The 20,666-nt window shown below is 37.4% G+C and overlaps 1 protein-coding gene across 1 annotated transcript in view; it reads right to left on the minus strand.

The window, feature by feature from the left end:
* Nucleotides 1-1,947: 1,947 nt before the first annotated feature.
* Nucleotides 1,948-20,666, minus strand: part of NFXL1 (nuclear transcription factor, X-box binding-like 1) — a gene marked incomplete at its 5' end in the record, with an annotated part of 41,694 nt that continues 22,975 nt past the window's right edge. The window contains 6 exons of the mRNA XM_010014734.1: nt 1,948-2,418; nt 8,138-8,191; nt 10,861-10,947; nt 12,186-12,290; nt 19,490-19,559; nt 20,319-20,485. Of these exons, the coding sequence (XP_010013036.1) occupies nt 2,245-2,418; nt 8,138-8,191; nt 10,861-10,947; nt 12,186-12,290; nt 19,490-19,559; nt 20,319-20,485 (657 nt within the window). The remainder of the gene's footprint in view (nt 2,419-8,137; nt 8,192-10,860; nt 10,948-12,185; nt 12,291-19,489; nt 19,560-20,318; nt 20,486-20,666) is intronic.

Below are 20,666 nucleotides of genomic sequence, written 5' to 3' on the forward strand. Positions count from 1 at the left end.
GGCAGACCAACAGAGTGCAGATGACTCAGATGGCTGGAGAAGATATACAGAACTGTTTTGAATAACATTTCAAAAATAAGTATGTCTCACATGTGCGAGGTTCAAGAGACACAAATCCTTTAAGGGAACATGCCTACTCATACACACATTTGTATGAATGGGATGAATTTTTGAAGACTGGTGTGCTTTCTTACTACAATAAAGATGATCAATGAAAAGCAAGTCTTCTCTCCAATATTTCACACAAATACTGCAGAATATGCAGAAAAGAACACTAGGAGATACCTCAAATGTGTAACTCAAGTGCAGTTCAGTTTTCTAGCTCTGTAGAGAGATTTCTTCTCTTTGCTGTAGAAGCAGGGATAAACTTTCCACTGTATTGCTTTTAAAGAAAATGCTAGCAGTAAATAGAAAAAGGAGTTACATATGGAATTATCTTCCAGGCATTAATATTACAGAAAAGAGTTAAAGTAACAGTAAGGAAAACAGTTTACTCTTTATCCTAGAACATAAGAGAATTCAACAAAGATGCAACTGTGATTGTAATTTAAATTAATTCTACAACTTTACATACTAATGGCCTGACACATCATGATAGAAATAATACCCATTTCCAAAAAGTCAGTTAAAAAACCCTCATGAAGCTATCAAATAGCACTAATCCATGCTACATACTGTCAAGTTTTCCTCACCTCTTTCCTCTTTCACCAAACTTAGGTGAAAAATTGAAAAGAAACTGATTTTCCTCCCATTTTGTCAATCTAAAAGCTACTGCCTTTTGCACCTTTTCTATCTTCTTCCACCCCACCCTCCCCTCCCCCAACTCTGAACCACAGTTACAATTGGGTATCAGCTCAAATTAACAGCAGGTCCCTTTTCAAGTGGGCCCAAATCAATACCGAGCAAGCTTTTGAACAAGCTGCAATCTTCTCTACTCATTCCCACAAACAGTCCCACTGCTTTTGCAAGATTTACAATCAAATTATATGTTTGAATTACAAGGGCAGCCTAATGCCCTTTGGCTTTGTACCTCAGCTTTCACAGGATCTGGTAAGCAGTTTCCAGTTAACCACAATGCCCAAGTTTCAGCATACAATTTCCATCAGAGGTTTAAAAATTCCATTTTCTGACCTCCTCCCCTCCCCCACCCCCAGCTGAGGCAATGTAGCTTCTCTAACAGTCTTGAAGACGTGTAAACCTTTTAGTTCTATCAACCAACACCGACAGCCCAAAGCGAGGTATTCTAAACCACCAGTAAGAAAATACTTGAACATTTAAAAGATTAGCCAGATAGTTTATACATTAGCAAGCACCATCCAGATGGTTTCAGAATGACACATAATCATGTTGTTACACTAGTCAATTACAGTTTCACACACCTATGCAAACATCCAAATGTGATATTTATCTATACAACTAGTCAAGTGATACTCGAAAAGTTCCATTTCAAATCGTTTCTTTGCTGTTGGTGATGGGGGCAGTGATGAGAATGCATCTCTGTACCCTGCGACTACTTCACACCCATGCTCAGCATATGCATCTGTCCACTAAATGAAGTTTTCACTTTTTTTTTTTATTGTTTGATTTTAAGGAAATAAGGAGAGTGGTGGGGGGTGGACATGACACAACCAAAAACCAAACCCCACAGTCCAGAAGGGAGCCCATTTTATTGTTTGTGATAGAGTTGACTTGAAAGACAGTTCCCATTTCCTTTCTCCGAACAAAGTTCTGGCATGAGGCCCCAGAATATTCAAGCGTAAGTGATCTAAAGTTCCCCATTAGTTGTTACAATTAAAACTGACCTGAAGCACAAAAATTATTGCGTGATACAACATAAAGACTAGCATAAGAATACTAATCTTCAATAAACCACTACATTGATTTTTAGAGGAAAAAAATATTCAATAAAGCATTTTATACTAACCTATTTTTAATATTATGAAATGGAGACAAGGAAAAATAACCCAATATATAAATAGAAGAGATGTTAATGGATCTCAGTCAGACAAACTACATCAGCACTTCAGTGTAGGCTAAAATCTACTATTATTTTCAGTGTCTGATTTCAGTTTTGTGCTGTGAATATAACACAAAAGGCGACATTTCCTCCCTCCTCTGCACTTGGCAAATAGTGTACATACATAATCTATGCATATTAAATTCTGTTACACATAGACTAATGGTCTAGTATTAACAGCTACCCTAAAGCCCAACTGAGGTATATTAAATATTGAATTGGTTGGTTCAGTCATTGTAGACCATGAGCCATGCAACCATCACAACAGCAACTCCGAACATTGGCAGCATAATGAGGTTCTTGTATTTCTGCCATGATGACTGTTCAACTTCTACTTCATCCTTTCTTCTCTTATTCTTTCTTCGCCCTTTTAATCTGTTTTCAAAAGCTTCCAGTTCAGCCTAGATGAAAAAAAACCACATGCGGTTACCATTTGCATCATAATTAAAAAAATGAAGAAATACGCAGAATTAAATACCATTCCCCAAAACCACTTTATAATAATAGCTGTCAATGGAAGTTACACAACTTACACATCTCCTACAGATGAGATGCTAGCACTAATTCCATGGATACAAAGCACTTCGCTTCCAAGTATTAAACCACTGTTTATTTTCCCATAAAAAACATTGCCAAAATGCAACCAACTGAAGTTTTACATTAGATCCTTAGCTCAAACTGAATATGCTAAGCCCAAAAGAGACTGTTATTTCCATGAAATGTGTTAACAATACATTATTTTACATTTAAAAAGCACATGTATTTAAGCTATTGCAATTACGTATCTGAAAGCATAGGCTGAAATTTTCAAAGACCTCCCCCCCATAATAAGGATACACTGCTAAAAATAAATTAATAAAAATATGAACAAATAAAATTTCTCCTCTTTCTCCCACTTACTTATATTTTGTATGCTCAGCTAGATTTTCGATTAATAGCTATAATCTTAGACATGCACTAAAATATGCCATTTGTTAAGTGTTATAACTTAACACCTAGTCACTCACATATGACAGTAGTAGGTACATAGCATCCTTCAAAAGAAAGCACATGCCTTTAGGCCCAAGAACGATGCAAAGCAACTGGAAAAATCAGAAGCATGCCAAGCTTCCACTCAGAACAGCAGTTTCAGGGTGATGTATGGAAGGAACAGTAGGATCCTCTGATCCCTGTTCCTCATCCCCTTCCACACCCTTTATCGTGACTTAAGCCCAGCTGGCAACTAAGTACTGGGCTCGGTGGGATGGGGAGGAGAATCAGAAAAAGGCAGTATCTGTGGGGTTGAGATACGAACAGTTTAACAATTGAAATAAAGTCAAATATACTACTGCTACAAATAACAATATTAATATTAATGACAAGGGAGACAACAAAGAGAGAGAGAGGAATAAAACCCAAGAAAACCAAGTGATGCACAATACAATTGCTCACCACCCACTGACCGATACCCAGCCTGACCCGAGCACGGATCTGGGCCTTCCGGGCAACTCCCACGGTTTATATACTGGGTATGACGTGCTGTGCTATGGAATATCCCCTTGGCCAGTTTGGGTCAGGTGTCCTGTCTCTGCTTACTCCCAGCTTTCTGTGCCCCTCCTCCCTGGCAGAGCATGAGAGACTGAAAAGTCCTTGATCAGGGTAAGCATAACTTAGCAACAACTGAAACATCAGCATGTTATCATCAGCATTGTTCTCAGACTGAAGCTGAAACACCGCACTGTACCAGCTACTAGGAAGAAAACTAACTCTGAAACCAGTTAACAGCTGAAACCAAGATAGTATCCACCCTTTATTCCATACCATTCACATCATACCAGGTCTTACACTTTCCAATACATCCCAGTTAACCACCATCACCTTTCCTGTCCTTTGATACATATACGCACAGGTAACATTCTCTCTGTCTATGTACCATCCCTATAAAAGTCCACTGAGTTCATTTAGTCCATTATTTTGGGCTCCATGTGTCATAACAGTCTTTCAGAGCAGAAAAGATGGTGTGTGGTGTTGGACTGTTGCATGCTGAAGCCAATTTTGGTTCCATCACTACTGCACTTGTCTGGTTTCATCGAAGTTCATTGATGTGGGGGATTTTTACTGTCATACCCTTCATATGGCATATAGCCACCACAAAAGGGATAACAAAGTTCATTAATGTGGGGGATTTTTACTGTCATACCCTTGATATGGCATATAGCCACCACAAAAGGGATAACAGACAGTGCTATATAGCAATTAACATCATACAATTCAAATGGTTATTCTTACCCACAATCAAATCCTCTTGAGTTATACACCAGACTTTCCCCATCCTCCCACACCAAGGGCGACCAGGTCCCTGAGCAAAAGCAACCCCACATGTGGGTTAGCTTTTACCTGAAGCAGGAATAACCCACACTGTCTTCCCCAACAAATTCTTCATGTGCACCACAGGAACTTTATCTCCCTCTACAGTACATAAAAGTTCTGATTGGGCTGGGCCAGCCCTATTGGCAGATCCCCTTGTGTTGACCAACCAGGTGGCTTTTGGAAAATGGAAATTCCCACCACCCATTGCCCTCAGCGTAGTTTTTAACAGCCCATTGTACCGTTCGATTTTCCCAGAGGCTGGTGCATGGTAGGGGATGTGACAGACCCACTCAATACCATGCTCTTTGGCCCAAGTGCCTATAAGGTTGTTTCAGAAATGAGTCCCATTGTCTGACTCAATTCTCTCTGGGGTGCCGTGTCGCCACAAGACTTGTTTCTCAAGGCCCAGGACAGTGTTCTGGGCAGTGGTGTGGGGCTCCAGGTAGGACCAATCTCCCCAGCTGCTGTGTAAAGCACATTTTTCACATCTTGCCTGGTCCAGACTAGCACAAGGACTGCTGAATGAACGACTGCTTTTCATTGCTCAGAGCCCTAGAGCCTCATTTGAGGGGCTACTAGGAAAAAAATTAACTCTATCTCAGCCAAAAGCAGGACACCTTTTAAAAGGGTATCAAGACAATACAGACAAAACTCATTTTAGGGTACAATGCTGAAATAAAACTGGAATTAGGCAGCCTGGAACAAAGAGTGTATGACTGGGATGAGACTGCAATGAAGAGACATCTGATTGCTATGAAAATCAGAAGAGATGCTCTAAAGTAGAGTTAAGACAGACTGAAACCAGAAAAGGACTGATGATTGTCTGGATTTTAGGTAAAGTTGTCAGCTGCTAAAGAAAACATGGGCCAAGGAGCTAGGGAGCAGAGAAACTAGATGAACTGGAAGAGAGAAGGGAGATGGGAGCAGTAGAGTGTAGAAAGCCAGCACTGGCTGGGCAAAAGGCACAAGACCAAGGTGAAGCAGAGGAAATGTGGACAGTGAACAGAGACAAAGCCTGGCCATGAGGGGATATAAATCTACATGACTACTACTGCAGTGCTGACAGGAAGAGAGGTACTAAGACAATACGGTAGGTGCATTAAAGAAACAAGAATAAGACTGTTTTGGGAAACAAGAATAAGACTGTTTTGGGAAATGGACAGAAGTAGTCCAGTAAATATCATTTTCCTTTGGAATTCAAGATTGCCTGATGTCTGGCATTCCTCCACTGGCTGCAAACAGTTGTCAGATTTTCACAAAGCAGATCTTACTTCCCTTCTTGTGCCAGATACCACTGTTAGCAGGAGAAAGGGACCCATTTTGGTATCTATTCTTTTGTACCTAATAAAGGCAGAAATTGTCACTTTTGTGACGATATGGGGGAAAAGTTCAGACAAAGTACCACACCCTGCTATTTGAACCAAGATTACTTTCAACTGGCTAATTTTCCTTTAGAAAAGCAAAGTGTTTTAATGGAACAGTTTTTCAAAATCCAAAATCTGGAGGAAGTGCAGAGTTCTTAAGGTTTTATAGATAATATGGCAGTATTTCATCTTATATAGATGCTAAATAAAACTGTGGGCTTCTATAGTTATCATATACTTGTGATCTCTAAGTTTTAAAAGCAGAGTGCTTCATGAATTGCAGTAATCTGAATAAAAATATAGGCCTCAAACAATTATATAACAAGTACTGAATTGCTTTTCTAGTGATCTTTATAAAAACCCAGCTAAAAATAGATACATCATAAAAAACAAAACACAATGAAAAAAGGTTCGTGGGCACAGAATACGAGAAAAGAAGACATCACTATCCTTGAAAAGCTACCTACGGATTTTATGTAACTGTCATCATTCCCAATGCGTCTCTTCAATGATCTCTGAACAATAAAGTAATGGTCCTGCCCAGTCTTCAAACTACCTTAATTTTTCAAGCTAAACAAGCTCAAGGCAGGGGTCATGCTTAACTTCTGTAACCTCTAAGGAGCTGATAAATTTTTATTTTTTTTCCTAAGAAAAAAAGGAAACAAAAATCTTTCTTACAACTCATTACATTAGAATTTAGGTTTGAGACCTTTACTTTCAGTATTGAAACTCTTGACTACTACCAGCTAGCTCAAAAATTGAACCAAACCTTTTGCACTAGAGTAGGACAGAGAGAGCGACTTGTCTGAATTGTTACATAGCAAAGCACTGATCTTTTTTCCACCTCTAGCAATTGTGAAAACCCTGGCCTCACAGGGTTCCTCTGAATTAGAAGCAGAAAGTTTGGCTGCTAGGGCCATGATGAGAAGCCTAACCAAGCTGTCTCCTTTCCACTAGGAAACGAATGATTCCATCTGTAAATCATATTAGCAGAAGCTGCTACCAAATATAGCAAATACCAACATATAAATGCGTCGACTTACTAGAGCACTACCTAGTTTGTATATAGAAGAGTTAATGAAGTATTAATCAATATAGGTCTCAAGAAGATGTAACTAACAGATAAGTGTCTATATAAAAATGTGCTAATGAGATCAGGAAGGTGGTACAAGATGCAAAATTTTGTCAGAAGGGATTATACTCAATAAATCTATACTCTTAATGTGACCCAACACCCTATGGTAGTAATGTCCTCCAATTCGCATCACCAGATGGCAGATTACGAGATGAAAGTGGAAGGGAATCAATTTTAGATAAAAGGCTGCAGTGGCCGAGGTTAGTACTTTTGTGCAACTTTGGAGCGTATTAATTAGTTACTGTTGTCCTATGTTTTTTTATCAAGTTTGTCCTATTTTTTACTGTTGTGGTGCTACTGTTCGCTATTGTGTTATATCACTTTTAATCAGCTTTTTAACAGACTCCTATCCCTGAAGCTTCATCCATCACAAGACATGTATGCAAAAGCAGTTCCATATACTGCACGAGGGTACTGTTGGACTGTAACCGTGACTGTAACTGTGAGACTTCAGTGAACATACAAGCAGAAAGCAACTACAGAGAGAAACAATCACTGCTGAAGAATCAAGACAAAAATAACACTGTACACTGTATGGGTGGAGTGAACCTGCAACAGTTACAGAGAAGCTGCATTACTGAGACTTTACTACAGGGGCTGTAAGTTAAGTGATTTTGAAGTAGAAATCATTAGTAACTAGGATGCCCTCTGGAATGCATGAAAACACAATCAATGCAATACAAACACCAACAACTTTGCATTTCTAGCTCACAGAAGTTTCTTGGATTACAATACTGACAAAATATGCTCACCAACAACAGCAATTACAGTAAATACACCTTCCGCTCCCCTTCATTACAGTAAATACACCTTCCGCTCCCCTTCATGCCCCTCCTCCCTGAGACCATGAAGGACGAAGACTCATTTAGGCTTCCTCATTCTTTCATGATGGAAGGAAGGGGAAAGCTTCACTCGACGTTTAAATCTCTGTGGAGGCTATTCAGCAATTCTGTGGGCTTTATGCATTCTAAAGTGTTTAATTAAAACCAGCAGTACTTAGTATTTTAAAAATAAACTATACACAGTTACAGGAATGCAAGATTAAACTGATTCATTATCATTTTGCATAAAATTATGAAAACTGTTTGGGAAAACGTGGGCTCTTAACCACTGTAATTCATTGCACACATCTTGGAGCAAGGTAACAGCTGACAGGAATAACTGTGCATATCACATTAAAAACTAGACATCTTTAGCTGCATGTAAATTAAATGATTTACTAACAAGAACAAGGTGGGGAAGAAGCAGGTGAGGAAGAAGAAAGGTTGATACCTGTTGTCGTCGTTTCTCTTCTTCAATAGCAGCTTTGGCTTCTGCCTCTTTTATCTGTCCAGACATACAAAGTGATAAGTATCTGTTATAAACAGCAGCTAAAACTATTTTCTTACAGAGTCATAATTACTCCTATGGAATTGTTCTTGGCAAAAGTGAGCAAAACCTCCCGCAAGTGAGCTCTTAACTTACTGAGATTACAAAAAATTCTTAGAAAAAGCTGCTGCATCTCACATTTGGAAAACATGGAACATGTAATGGATGCTACAAGGTTATAAATGAACTTCTGACTTCAACTTGACAAGCTGAACCACACATATAAAACCTGGAAGCAATAATTTGTTCACTAACAACCAAAAAAAATTCCTGAAGACACTTATTCTACGTTTTCAGCAACTTTATCCCAATTCAGTACTTTGCACATACAGGTAATTCCTATATATGTATAAATGTACATAATCTACACACACATATTTCATTCCAAGTAATGTAAATATTCCCTGACTACTAGAGCAAAAGGAAACCTCAATATTTTACCTAATACAACATATATTGGAAAATGCATAACCAAACTGCTTTAAAGCTCTTGGTGGAATGCAAACCAAATGTAATTAAAAATGCTCCACCATCAGATAGTCATATGAAAAGAAATCACGAGAATTACAATTGATAATTCTATAGTAATGATTTGTAGTGTTCAAGAAAGCAAGTTAAATGCTAGAAATCGTTCAGAATAGTACAGAAAAAAATGTCACTATGTAAACAAACGATGCACTTAAATCTTAGCTCCTCCATTCAGCTGTGGTCCTGCAATAGCAAAAGAACATAAAGCCTGAACATATGCAAAAGACAACAGGATGGAGTGGCTTCCATCTAAATTGATGCATAGCTAGGATTCATCAGGTGACTAACAAGGCACATATTCCTGAAGAGTGGGAAGATGCCAAATAGGGATAAACCATCGATACTTATTTTTCATACTACAAAAGCAAAGGCATAAAATGACATTATCAGAAGGCTGGTTCAAAACAGACAAAAGTAGTACACTCCCACAGAGTATTCGGCTAAATCTAGAAATTCAGTGCTACAGGACATTTGTAGATGCCAAAAGTTTATGTCAACTGAAAAAACAATTAGGCATGCTAACAGGAGGTAAATGCAAAGGCCATTAAACAGAAAGGCACCAGCTCAATCTCTAAAATTCCCATAGTCACAGTAACAGCAGCAACAGGAAGAGTATACTGGGGAAGCATATGTGTCTGCCTTCTTGTATGCATCTATTTGGCCATTAGCACTGCAGCCACTGAATCACTATCTTATAAAAGTTAAATGTAAAAATCTGATTAATAACTTGAAATGAAACACAGTCTTGATCCTCATAACAGGAGGATTTGCATACTAATAGTGACAATAGTTTAATAAATACAGTTTGTGCAGGTGGAATTTGTTCCAAACAATTTGCAATTCAAGAGCTTTCGATGACGAGAGAAAGCACACTAGCCCAATGCTTTAGCACACTGTACCTCAAAGTGTGCACTGAGGACAGTGTCAATAGAATAGTCCTATTCACAGGTTTTCAGGCATATTTTTAATTCCTAAACCATGTATCAAATAAAAGCATTATTGAGAATCTAGAGACAATGGCAGTCTTTCTTTAGAAAAGAGCTTTTCAGCCATGCACATCTGAAATGGGAAAGTTTGGTGTATAAGACTGCACAACTAGCCTCCTGGCATTTCACTGCCATCTAATGGCAGAACTTCAGCTCCAAAAGAAAGAGTGACCCACAAATCGGGGGGGGGGGGACCAAAAAAAAAAAAAAAAAACAAAACAACAACAACAAAATTGCTCCTTTTTACATATTTGTATAAGATACACAGGTATCATATACACAGGTAGAGGGAAGCTTAACTATTACATCACAGTTTGGAAAAACATTTCTAGAACTATTTCTTTAATAAAATGTACACTGAAAGACTACTCAGTTCTTTAGAAGTCCATACTCATTAGGTGCTATACATGGAGAGTTTCATTAAGAGTTAACACACCATGTTTTTAGAAACTGATGGTATTTTGCAACTATCAAAACTAAACTATCTGTATAAATGTCTGCAGTTTTTAACAGACTTCCTCCAGTCTTGATATTCTGTGCGTCTGGGTGACAGCATGCAGCAATTTCTTTACTTCATAAAACAACAGAACTAGGGAGAGATCACATTTATAGCAGACTAAAAAAATATACTGCAGTTGCTGAAAACTCCCAATTCTTCCGGTCCAGGATAACTAATATAGTGTGACAGGATTATACTCTTCATGCTAGACAAGTGGAGCGCTCAAGGGCTGTAAAAATCTGCCCTGGAAAGAGCACATCTAACAATGCCATGTGAAGTGGGCTGGGTCAAATCCTACAGCAACCATCATCAGCATTAACGATTTTATCCCTGATCATCACTTGTTCTCAATGGAAGAGGAAAAAAACAGTTCTAACAAATTAAATAACAATACTGGTTTAAGATAGTATTTCATTAAGTTAACACTGTCTACAAACACTGTAATTCTCCCCACTAAGCCAAACACAAGTGTGAAAAAGTAGCTGCTATTGAACTGCACATTTACTTATGTTGTATTTTTCGCTGGTATTGCCTTGAAAAATAATTCTGTGTTCTTTTTCTGCTACTTTTCTTGAAGCACTGAGAGGAAATGTCAGCTACAACAGATACATTACCTCAGATGCTTTCCGTTTCATTTCCTTGCATAATGCATCGCATTCCAGTGAAACTCGTCCTTCTTTTATCTTGCTGCACTGTATTTCCTGTTAAGTATAATTTGAGTCTTTTATAATAATTTCCCTATATAAAGTTTTTAGTTATAATGTTCTTTATGAAAATAATTATAAAACATTCTAATTTAATAAAACACTGGTTGCACAGAAAATAAAGCTAATGATGAAAATGTTATTTGAACCTGTAATTCTGTATTAAGACAATTCTTTAAATTGTCCTTTTCTCCTTCTTTCTGGTAAGATAAGCTGAAAGCAAGAATGAATCACATATCCTAGTTCAGTTTCTCCTCTTTTCTCACTTGTTTGCCCAAGACAAAGATAGATAATCTTCTGAACTCTGGCAGAAAGAGCTAGCATTCAGAGCCTCAGTAATTTCACTTACATGCTCTTAACTGGCTGAGATTACAGGGCAAGGTGTGGCCATGGGAGGGGGAGGGAAATAATTATCACTCATGCTTCCCTCCCCTAATATTGGAGGGAAAAAAAGGTGCTTATCTGCAAGCAGAAACTGTAAAATCTGTACAATCTGAAGCACTTGTTCTGTACGTATCATCCTTTCTTGTGCTGAACACCCCACCTGCAAGACTCCTGGTTGCACAAGACACTTCTCAGAGAAAACTGAGACCTCTGGGAAACTGCAGCCTATTTGGGAGGCTTAGAAGTTAACGGGGTCCAGAAAAATAATTTAAGCACCTTTTAATGAAGCCACCTAATTATTTTTCATTAAGTCATTATTATTTGCCAGGACAAATTTCCATTCTTCCCCTCACAATACTATATAGCTATAATATACTTGCTACTTTACTTTGTCCCTTATTTTTGTTAGAAGCTAAGGATTGCTGATGTCTGTACTTGCTTCTAGGTTTGCAAAGAACCATAACCAATTACATTTATTAGGGATTCACATCATCTGTTCTTTTTCCAACTCATGTAATTATAAACTTTCCCAAAATACTCGAAAAATGTGGTTTTTCTTCTCAAATCACTCCAGGTCATCTGACTATTCTCCCAGTGAAGCTACAGAAATTTAAGCATGCTTGAAGATAAAGCTATTTTAAGTCATGCAGCGAACATAGTTTAGAACTAACAGGATTTTATGTTCTCCGGTCAATCTTTTGATATTGCAACCCAGATCTTCAGCTGATGTGAACTGCTGTACTAGAACAACTGGACCTACTCTAACCTGCACCAGAGCCAATCCATCCACGCAAGTACAAGAACATGCAAAGAAAATACGTAAGTCTTTAAAGTGTGACTTAGAAATGTACCTTTTTCAGTCTCTTGCAGAGACAGCGGAGTTTAACCTTCTGGCTGCAGTTCAGAGGACAGCTACCTGAATGGCAAACCTCTTTACACCGGTGACCACAGGGCAACTATAAAGAACAAAACACAGAAACAAAAACCCCACACCAATAAAAGACTGTAAAATTACAAAGAATCTATGAATTGGTTTTATTTCAGACATAGCAGCTTAACAGAAAACTCACTCAGTTTATCAGGTTTTCCACTTGTGAATTACTCTTTTGTTGTTGTTTTTGGCAAACGTTTGCTTGTTATTTACCGTAATTCAGTTCCTGCAGAATGATTCATCTTTTATTGGTACAGCTTGATTAAAAACCAACTCCTCCTTTCGAATGTTTCAGGCACCTCCACAGTAATTCTTACAACAATTACCCTAGTTATCTATACATTGGGAAAACGTGAGTAGATATGGTAAAAAGAAACTGAAAACTGAAATTAAGTGTACTGTAGCAACTTGTAGATCAGACAAAGTCAACAAAAGAGAGAAGAATCAGAAGCAAAAGTACCACAAAAGCAAATTTTTCATGCAAGAGTCTTCTGATCTATGCAAAAGTCAAATACAGGTCACCAATATTCTTATGTCCAAAATAACTTCACAAAACCCCAAATTTCTGCCTTTGACAGATTATCAGATTTCTGCCGTCTCAGAGATACTTTTTTACTGCCAGGGCAATTTTTAACATTTATAATGAAATACTATCATTCAATTACTGTGTTAAGAATTAAGATAATTTAAGTATGCTGACTGTTAGGAATGTAGCCGTGCTCCCAGTGTTGTACAGATAAAAAATTGCAAGAAAGCAAACAAATTTTTTCAGTTACTCTTAAGAACCTGACTGAAAACATCCCTTGCTCATACAGATGCCTGTAAAAAATCGTAGCAATAATGATTTCTCATTTTCAATTACATAACCCAGTACTGTTAATAACTGAAGGTGGCATCTCACATAAGACATCTAACCAATTTAGAAGTAGCTTTAAATCTCCAAACTACTTAAAATGGCACTGGATGGTGATCTTCATTACATGTGAAATTTCACCTCTTAACTGTCATCAAGGGATTAACACAACTTGTGAAATGCTGCAAAACCATTTTTTCATAGTTATTAAGAATTGAAAATGTATACATACTACATGACTTCATCCACAAAAATGAGGATACTTAAGATAATTATAAACCCCAGGTGTATACTCTTCTTGTTGATTAGCAAATTGGGATTCTCAGAAGTCCACTAGAGCTGGCTCAGGGTCTGAGCTGGTATGAAAGACATACCGAAACAGAACACAGAGTTTTCTAACTAAAAATTACATAACAGACATACAGATTTTCATGTCCATGCCAGTCACGAACCATTATTACACTGACTGATACTTTGCTGTTTAGGCTTGGTTTTTTAGTCACCGTTTCAGAACATTTCACACCGGAGTAGAAAGAACCTCTAAGTCACCACGTTCAGTCCTGAAGTCCAATCCTCCTGAACGCAGGCACCTCCTATGATTCCTCTAGGACTGGATGAAGTCTTACCAGGAAGACAATCCCCCATTCTTTCCCCTTTCTATTGTTTCACTAAGACGACTGTTCCAGGAGCCCACTACAAGATGCAAGAGCTATTTTTGAATTTTCTACATTTACTCTAGCTAGTCTAAACCCCTTAGTTCTTATCCTCACATCGACACATTCCTCTACTGTCCTTTCATAAAAGGCTCTTTATTCCCACAGTATTCCCTTCACTTAATTTCAACTAGCTTAACTCAACGTTACTTGAATACAGTAGCCAGAACTGCATGTTCCAAACGACATCTCAGCATGAAGGACTTTGTACAATGCCTTAATTGCACCTCATTCTTAATAGAATATCTTCCCCAATACATCTTCAGCTCTCATTTGCATTTCCCTGCAGCTAATCACGCTGTAACAATAAGCAGTTCTGCTGTTTCCCAGGAGCTTATTGACACACATGGTCTTAATGTTTTTTTCTGTATCTAGTAACATGCCCCAAATACATGTGTTCTGAAGATGCATTTGTCAGTACATGACATGCAATTGTCACGTCTTGACAACAGTCTACAGATTTTTATCAGAAAATTCCAATGTTTTTTGGAGGCACGGTCATTACTGAAAACAATGTAAGGTCAGGCATCTATCCAGTCTTTGGGAAAATTTCCTTATTGCTAACACCTCTTGCTCCAACTTTTCATTTAGTTTTGTTGTTGTTCTTTTGGGTTCTTTTGGGTGGTGGGTTTTGTTGTTTTTTTTTAATAAATACAAGCAGTTCTTTCCTTTAGCCCACCTTCATCCTTGTATTAACCCTCTTTAGTACCAGAACTAGATATTCAGTAAGTGGCACTGATTCAATTGCTCTACTGAAGCCTTAACATAGCAGATCTAATCTATTTGCTTTATCTAGAGGGGAAAAATATAAATCGGTTAAAGAAATAATTTAGGTTTGTTCAGGCACAAATGAGCATCAGCATATCTAGTTTGCATTTTGAGAAGATGACGGGAGAAAGAAACTTGTCTTTAAGCCTCGTATGCTACCGAGGTCAGGCTACCAGCCAGAACACAGAGCCTAATGGCTAAGTCTGCTCACTAGTGACCATGACGATTGCAAAACCAATTTGCTACTGCATGACCTCTGTGCAGTAAGATAGCCCTTCTCCTGGCTCCCTACCCAAGAGCATCATACACAATAACACAATCTAGTCTCACCTGCAAATCACTACATGCTGGCTGGAACAATCCACAACTGGAACTTTACTTCCAGTTTACTCTTCCACACTAACTAAGCACATTTCTATTTATAGTGTCAAAGCCTAAACAAACAGCCTTGTAACTGACATGTCAGAGCTGCAAATTCAAGTCAGTAGCCCGCAGCTCAACCTCCACATGCAGCTGCAGTGAAATTCTTACCAGTGAAGCAGAATTTGCACAGCACAGAGATATGCTTAATCCAACACTGAAACTCACACATTTAGTTCTCTGTACAGAGCTATACAGCTCACATCCACAGGCATACAGGACAAGAATGAAGCAGGCAGTGTAACTTTCTTTTTACTCCCTCTGATGCAAAACCAACATTAAAAAAAAAAAAAAAAAAAAGAAAAGAAAAATCAAGAGAGGCAGTGAAATGAGTTTCCTGATCTCAGAAAACAGAACCAGTGCTACCGCTGCTTCTGCTCGACTAATAATGGAGTGGGAAAGGATTTTTTTGCCTAAGTGTCCATGATGAGCTCCTTGGCACTAAACCAGAAATCCCTTTAGGTCTTTATTCACCATATATGACCTCTTGTCTTTGGACTAAAGACCAAAATGAACAGGCTTTATGTTTGGCATGGCAAGGCCTTTAAAAGAAAGGGATTTAATCCACAGCTTTGAAAAAAAAAAAAACCAACCAAACAAAAAATCCTACAAGTATTTTCCCCATAGGCAACGCATGTAGATCTTGACATTATGTCTGATGATAAAAACCATTAACATTTTTGGAGGCTTAACTGATCTTCGCCAAAAGGTAACAGACACAACCTGTTAACAAACATCAGGTAATAAAGAAAATAACCTGTTAATAACGAAAACAGCACTTTTGAGCAGCAGCCTCAAAAACTATGTACAAAGATTTATTTATCACTTCTAAACAAAGGGGCAGACACTTCAATTTAAAGGGTGGCCCTGCTGCCAGAGGTCTTATGAAAATCTCCGCTGCTTAAGCCAGACACTAAGGAAAACCCTCTCTTTATGGACCAAAGCTGTGCATTTGCCATTTAAAATTAAATTTTTGCAACCCATGTTCATTTTCAAGATATGTTTACAGAATTTAATCCAGAATGTGTCATTAATTTCACTTCTTGAAAAAAAAATATGCATGCTCTTAACATTTATGACATGATACTATACTATCATGTTAAAATGAATTTATCACAAACGTCCCATATTTCACACCAAGACACTAGATGAGTGCACAGTAAAAGTACACTGTATGGTTATTTTGTCAAAAAAATACTAATTACACAGAATAAAGTTTTAAACACATCCATAAATACTGATATGAATACATAAAAGATGAAAACTAATAGATTGACTGTTAAAACTTCTATGTAAGAACTGCTCCAAAACATCTGCAAAGATGATCATAAGAATTTAATCACCCCTGATTAAAAAAAAAGTTCAATTTCCTTCAACAGGATATTTTGGTTTTGCTACCAAGCAAGAGAAAGAGCTTTTAATGAAAGCATCTCATCTAGCAGCTGTGGCAATATCAAAGACTTTGCTTCCCCTGAAGCAGAAAGAAAATGTGATCTGTACTGTATGATACTAGAAGTAATTTTTGGTGTTTTAGACTCTAGACAAAACAAAAGCATGAAACTTTTCAAGCCGTTCAAGTTCCTGTTGTATTTTTTCAGGGCATGAGACAATGTAATTGATTTTCATAATCCCCAAATGTACCATGCTACCTGAAATTCAAATAAGCTAATATAATGTCTACCACAATGTCCATTAACCAAAAGGAAAAACACACCAAAACTAGGACTTCAGTAAAATACTGTATTTCACTGAACCCAAGTTGCACTATGCTAAGTTCGGCGGAGTGACACTGCATACTAATTTTTAGCGAACAGCAACTTCACTGAGCTCTGCTAATGACCCAAGGTCAGCTTCTGACACTGAATAGGAAAACTCCCATAGAACACTAATTTGAAACTTAACTTGAGGCGGTCAGGACTACACAAAATATTTCACATTTAGTTGTGGGACACATATTTGTAAACTTATCCATGTTTTGGCCAAGCTGTCTGCAAGTTCTTGTCTTAAGTCCCCTCAATGGACTTGATTTACATTTGCTGAGGAGAGCTGGTGGTGGTGGTGGCAGGGTGATGTCTGATAAGGCTGCTCCTTCAAATTGTGCTTATCAATGATTCCTTTAAAAGAGAACTATCAGTACAATTTCTATAATGATACAGCTACTGAATTTTCCCAAAGTTACAGACAAATATTGTGTATTTTTAAAAGTGATAAAATATCCCCAGCACTGGTCAGTATCCACAGAAGTGGCAACAAGTATTTTTAGACAAAAAAAAAAAAGTTAAATCCACCGATATATGAACTACCTGAAGCGGGACTGTACTAATACTTTTGTGCTTCATAAAACCCAGTGAGAGCTAGAGCTAGAATCATAGGAAGGGAAAAGCATGTATTTCTACATCATTAATTACACTACAAAGAGTATCTGAATAGCAGAAGCTGCATAAAACCTCATTTTTCAAGGCATCTATAGGAATGAGAATTTTAGAGTTAAATAAAAGCTTTATAAAACTGTTGTCCTAAGCTTTCTTTCACAACCCACTGAATTAAGTAAAAAAGACATCTGTGGAACAGGGCAATTCTGAACTGCAAGCTAGAATTCAGGAGCACTACTAGATGGATTTAAAATCTCAGACTGAGTCTTGGGAACATGTCCAGAAAAATCACAACAGTTACATAAATCAAAGACAAAGATGAGATATGAGGGGAGGAGAAAATCTTTGAAGAGAAGCTCAAGTACAGGAACACACAGTTTATGTTAAGAGATTATAAGAAATCTTCAAAATAAAGAGGAAGAAGGCTTGGAGCAAATTAACCCAAAGTAACAGAGAGGGAAATGAAATGACAAAATTAAGAGCTAAATGGACAATGAAATGATATCTAAAAGTATTCCCCTGCCAGAAGACAGCTTTCAGACATCCAGATGAGAAAATGGTGATGGGCATATTCATTTACAGAAAAAAGTCATCAGAAAGGCAACTACAAAGGCAAAAAGCAGAGGACACAAGTAGACACACAGCACAGCCTTCCTGTTGGGATTAACACAATTTTGTCTGACAGAAACAAGTACGAATACTGTGAATTTTTGCATTTGCTCAAAACAAAGTTTTCTAATATAGGCAAGGATTCAAATTCGATGCTTCTGACACTGGAAAATAATGAACAAAAAGAAAAGCTTTGAGGCTACATTTATTAGGTTAAGGCAGAATTCAGAACCACAAGAGATGGATGAAGTAAGAGGACAGAAATCTCAGACTAGAGGACATCATAGGTAAACCTGTATAAGGGAACTGACTGGAATCAGGGAAGGAGAATGGGTTGACTCAAATGATGAGTGCCAGCTAAATATTACATGAGACAAAGAGACCCAGCTACACAGTAAAAGGCCAAACCAGAATAGCAAAACAGTAAGTGATTATGGAATATTTTCTTCAGTACAAACATCTTTACTTCTCAGAAATTCTGACAAGTTTAGCAGTGGAAATATTTTCCAGAAACATTCCTGATTATTTCTTGTTTTCCTCTTCATAAATTTTCTAACCCTGAAGTGCGAAATGAAGAAACAGCTACCACTCTGGCCACGACTAAAGAACAAACATACAATAATGAGTCACGCCTGGATTTCTGAAAGCATGCAAGCGCATATGACAATAGTACTGGGAGGGACTAGGAAGCAGTCATTTCACCCATCCCTCATGTCCCAGTCATGGATAATACTGCTGTAAGACAAATCCTGAAACATATCTAAGCTCTCACTGATGAAAATTTGGTAGCTTTCCAACCAGTTCCTCTCCGATTCAACAAGCTTTATTACTCAGAAGCTGTATTTAACATGAATCTTCCTTACTGATGCCTATATACACTGGTTTAGAGTCTAAGCATCATGCCATAAGGATATCATTCTTCTCTTTTACACCAACCCTTCAGATATACTCAGATATAGTAGAAAAAATTACCTGGCTTGTCTATTTCATGCTACTTAACATATATTTCACTAACGCAGCAGGGCATTATTAACTCAACTCACTTGTTAATTACAAAATTTGCACTCCCCAGACTGTTGCACAGACAGGGATTACTAGATCCGCACTCAGACAAGAACTATTGCAAGCAAAATTCTCAGTATTTTTTAGAAGCATCCCATTATTTTGAAGATATAAATTCAAGACCAGTTTTTAACCATGTTATAGGACGTACTCTTTCACATTCAACCTCATCTGCATGCTTAAAACATTCAAGCCATTAAAGCCTTGGAGACACATCTCTGATCATTCAACATAGCCTTCTAATTTGACAGCAAGACATTAATAACTGTTCTCGAGTACAGTTCACCAACCACCTTCACATCTATCATGTAGCATATTCATTTAGACTAAGCTTCTCTAGCTTGTTTGGCCTATGAAACTGTATCAAAAGCCTTACAAAATTCCAAACACCCATTAAATCAAGTATTTCTTTGTTAATATGGCTTACCTCTTTTGGACACTGATTTTTGCAGGAAATAAGAAGTTCCTTCTCTTTTAAATCAGCACTTGTTAGTTTTCTGTAAAAGCAAAGATATATTTGTCATAAATTTCAAATTAAAACCTACAAAAGTCAATACAATTAGGGGCATTTTTAAAGTATATCTCACTGTAAAGGAAAGTGGTTTCATTTGTCCACATCCTGTGGGACTAATATAAACTACACCATTTCACAGACAAAACCACATGAATTTAGAGGATTTGAGGTACTTTAAAGAAAATGCACAAAGAACATACATGCATGAAACAAGTGTTTTCAGAGCAATACACAGAGGATAATGCTTAAATCTACAAGTCTCGTACTTAGTAAAGCCTAGCTTACCCTCTAGCCATGCACACGATTATAAAGGAGTACAAATGATTACTAACACATTTTCCAGTTAAAACAACTAGAGTTTGAAGGGCATCAGTTGTAAAGACCTTGTATGCTAACTACATTAATTCTAATTCTTGTTATAAAATTCTTTATATACTGTAAAAGAACCACATATAGATCAAACATTATGTAGATTACTATATATTTGCATAATTCAAAATATTATAAAACATTATAAAAATAGTTCCGCTCATGAGACTCTGTGCATTTATAATCTTAGCAGTTAACACCAAATAAAACCCTGACAAATTTTAAATAGAAAAAGACCTGTCATATTACAAATTATAAGTCTTAGGAGAAATTTTATGACTTGCCATAAGTGTATCTCCTATCCCCAGACATTTCATACGGTTTCCAGTTAGCAGCATTCATATTGAAAGTTAGATGCAGTTCTGACACTTACAAGCATTCAATATACAGTATTGATAGTTTGCAGTGGCACTTTATTTTAAGCATCTGAAGACACGATGGGCAATCCCCAGGGTGACAGGGCAAAACACATCGGTGAGGGCAGCCGGGTGGCCGAGGCTTGGTACACTCCTCTTCACACTGCAAACATTCTGGACCTGCCTAACAAAATTAAAGGAAAAAAGTACTAAAGGAAGTGCCAAACATTTGTTTGCTAGCTGCCATTAACAAGCTTTTATAAAGAAGTCAGAGTTGAGGTGTTTTTGCTAAGGGAATACAGCTAAATGGTAAGATATTCCTCAAGCAAAAATATTTATTAAAATATACTTTTAAAAGAAAAGCA

Source organism: Nestor notabilis, unplaced genomic scaffold (assembly GCF_000696875.1).
Source record: "Nestor notabilis isolate BGI_N333 unplaced genomic scaffold, ASM69687v1 scaffold4820, whole genome shotgun sequence".
Taxonomy (NCBI): Eukaryota; Metazoa; Chordata; class Aves; order Psittaciformes; family Psittacidae; genus Nestor; species Nestor notabilis.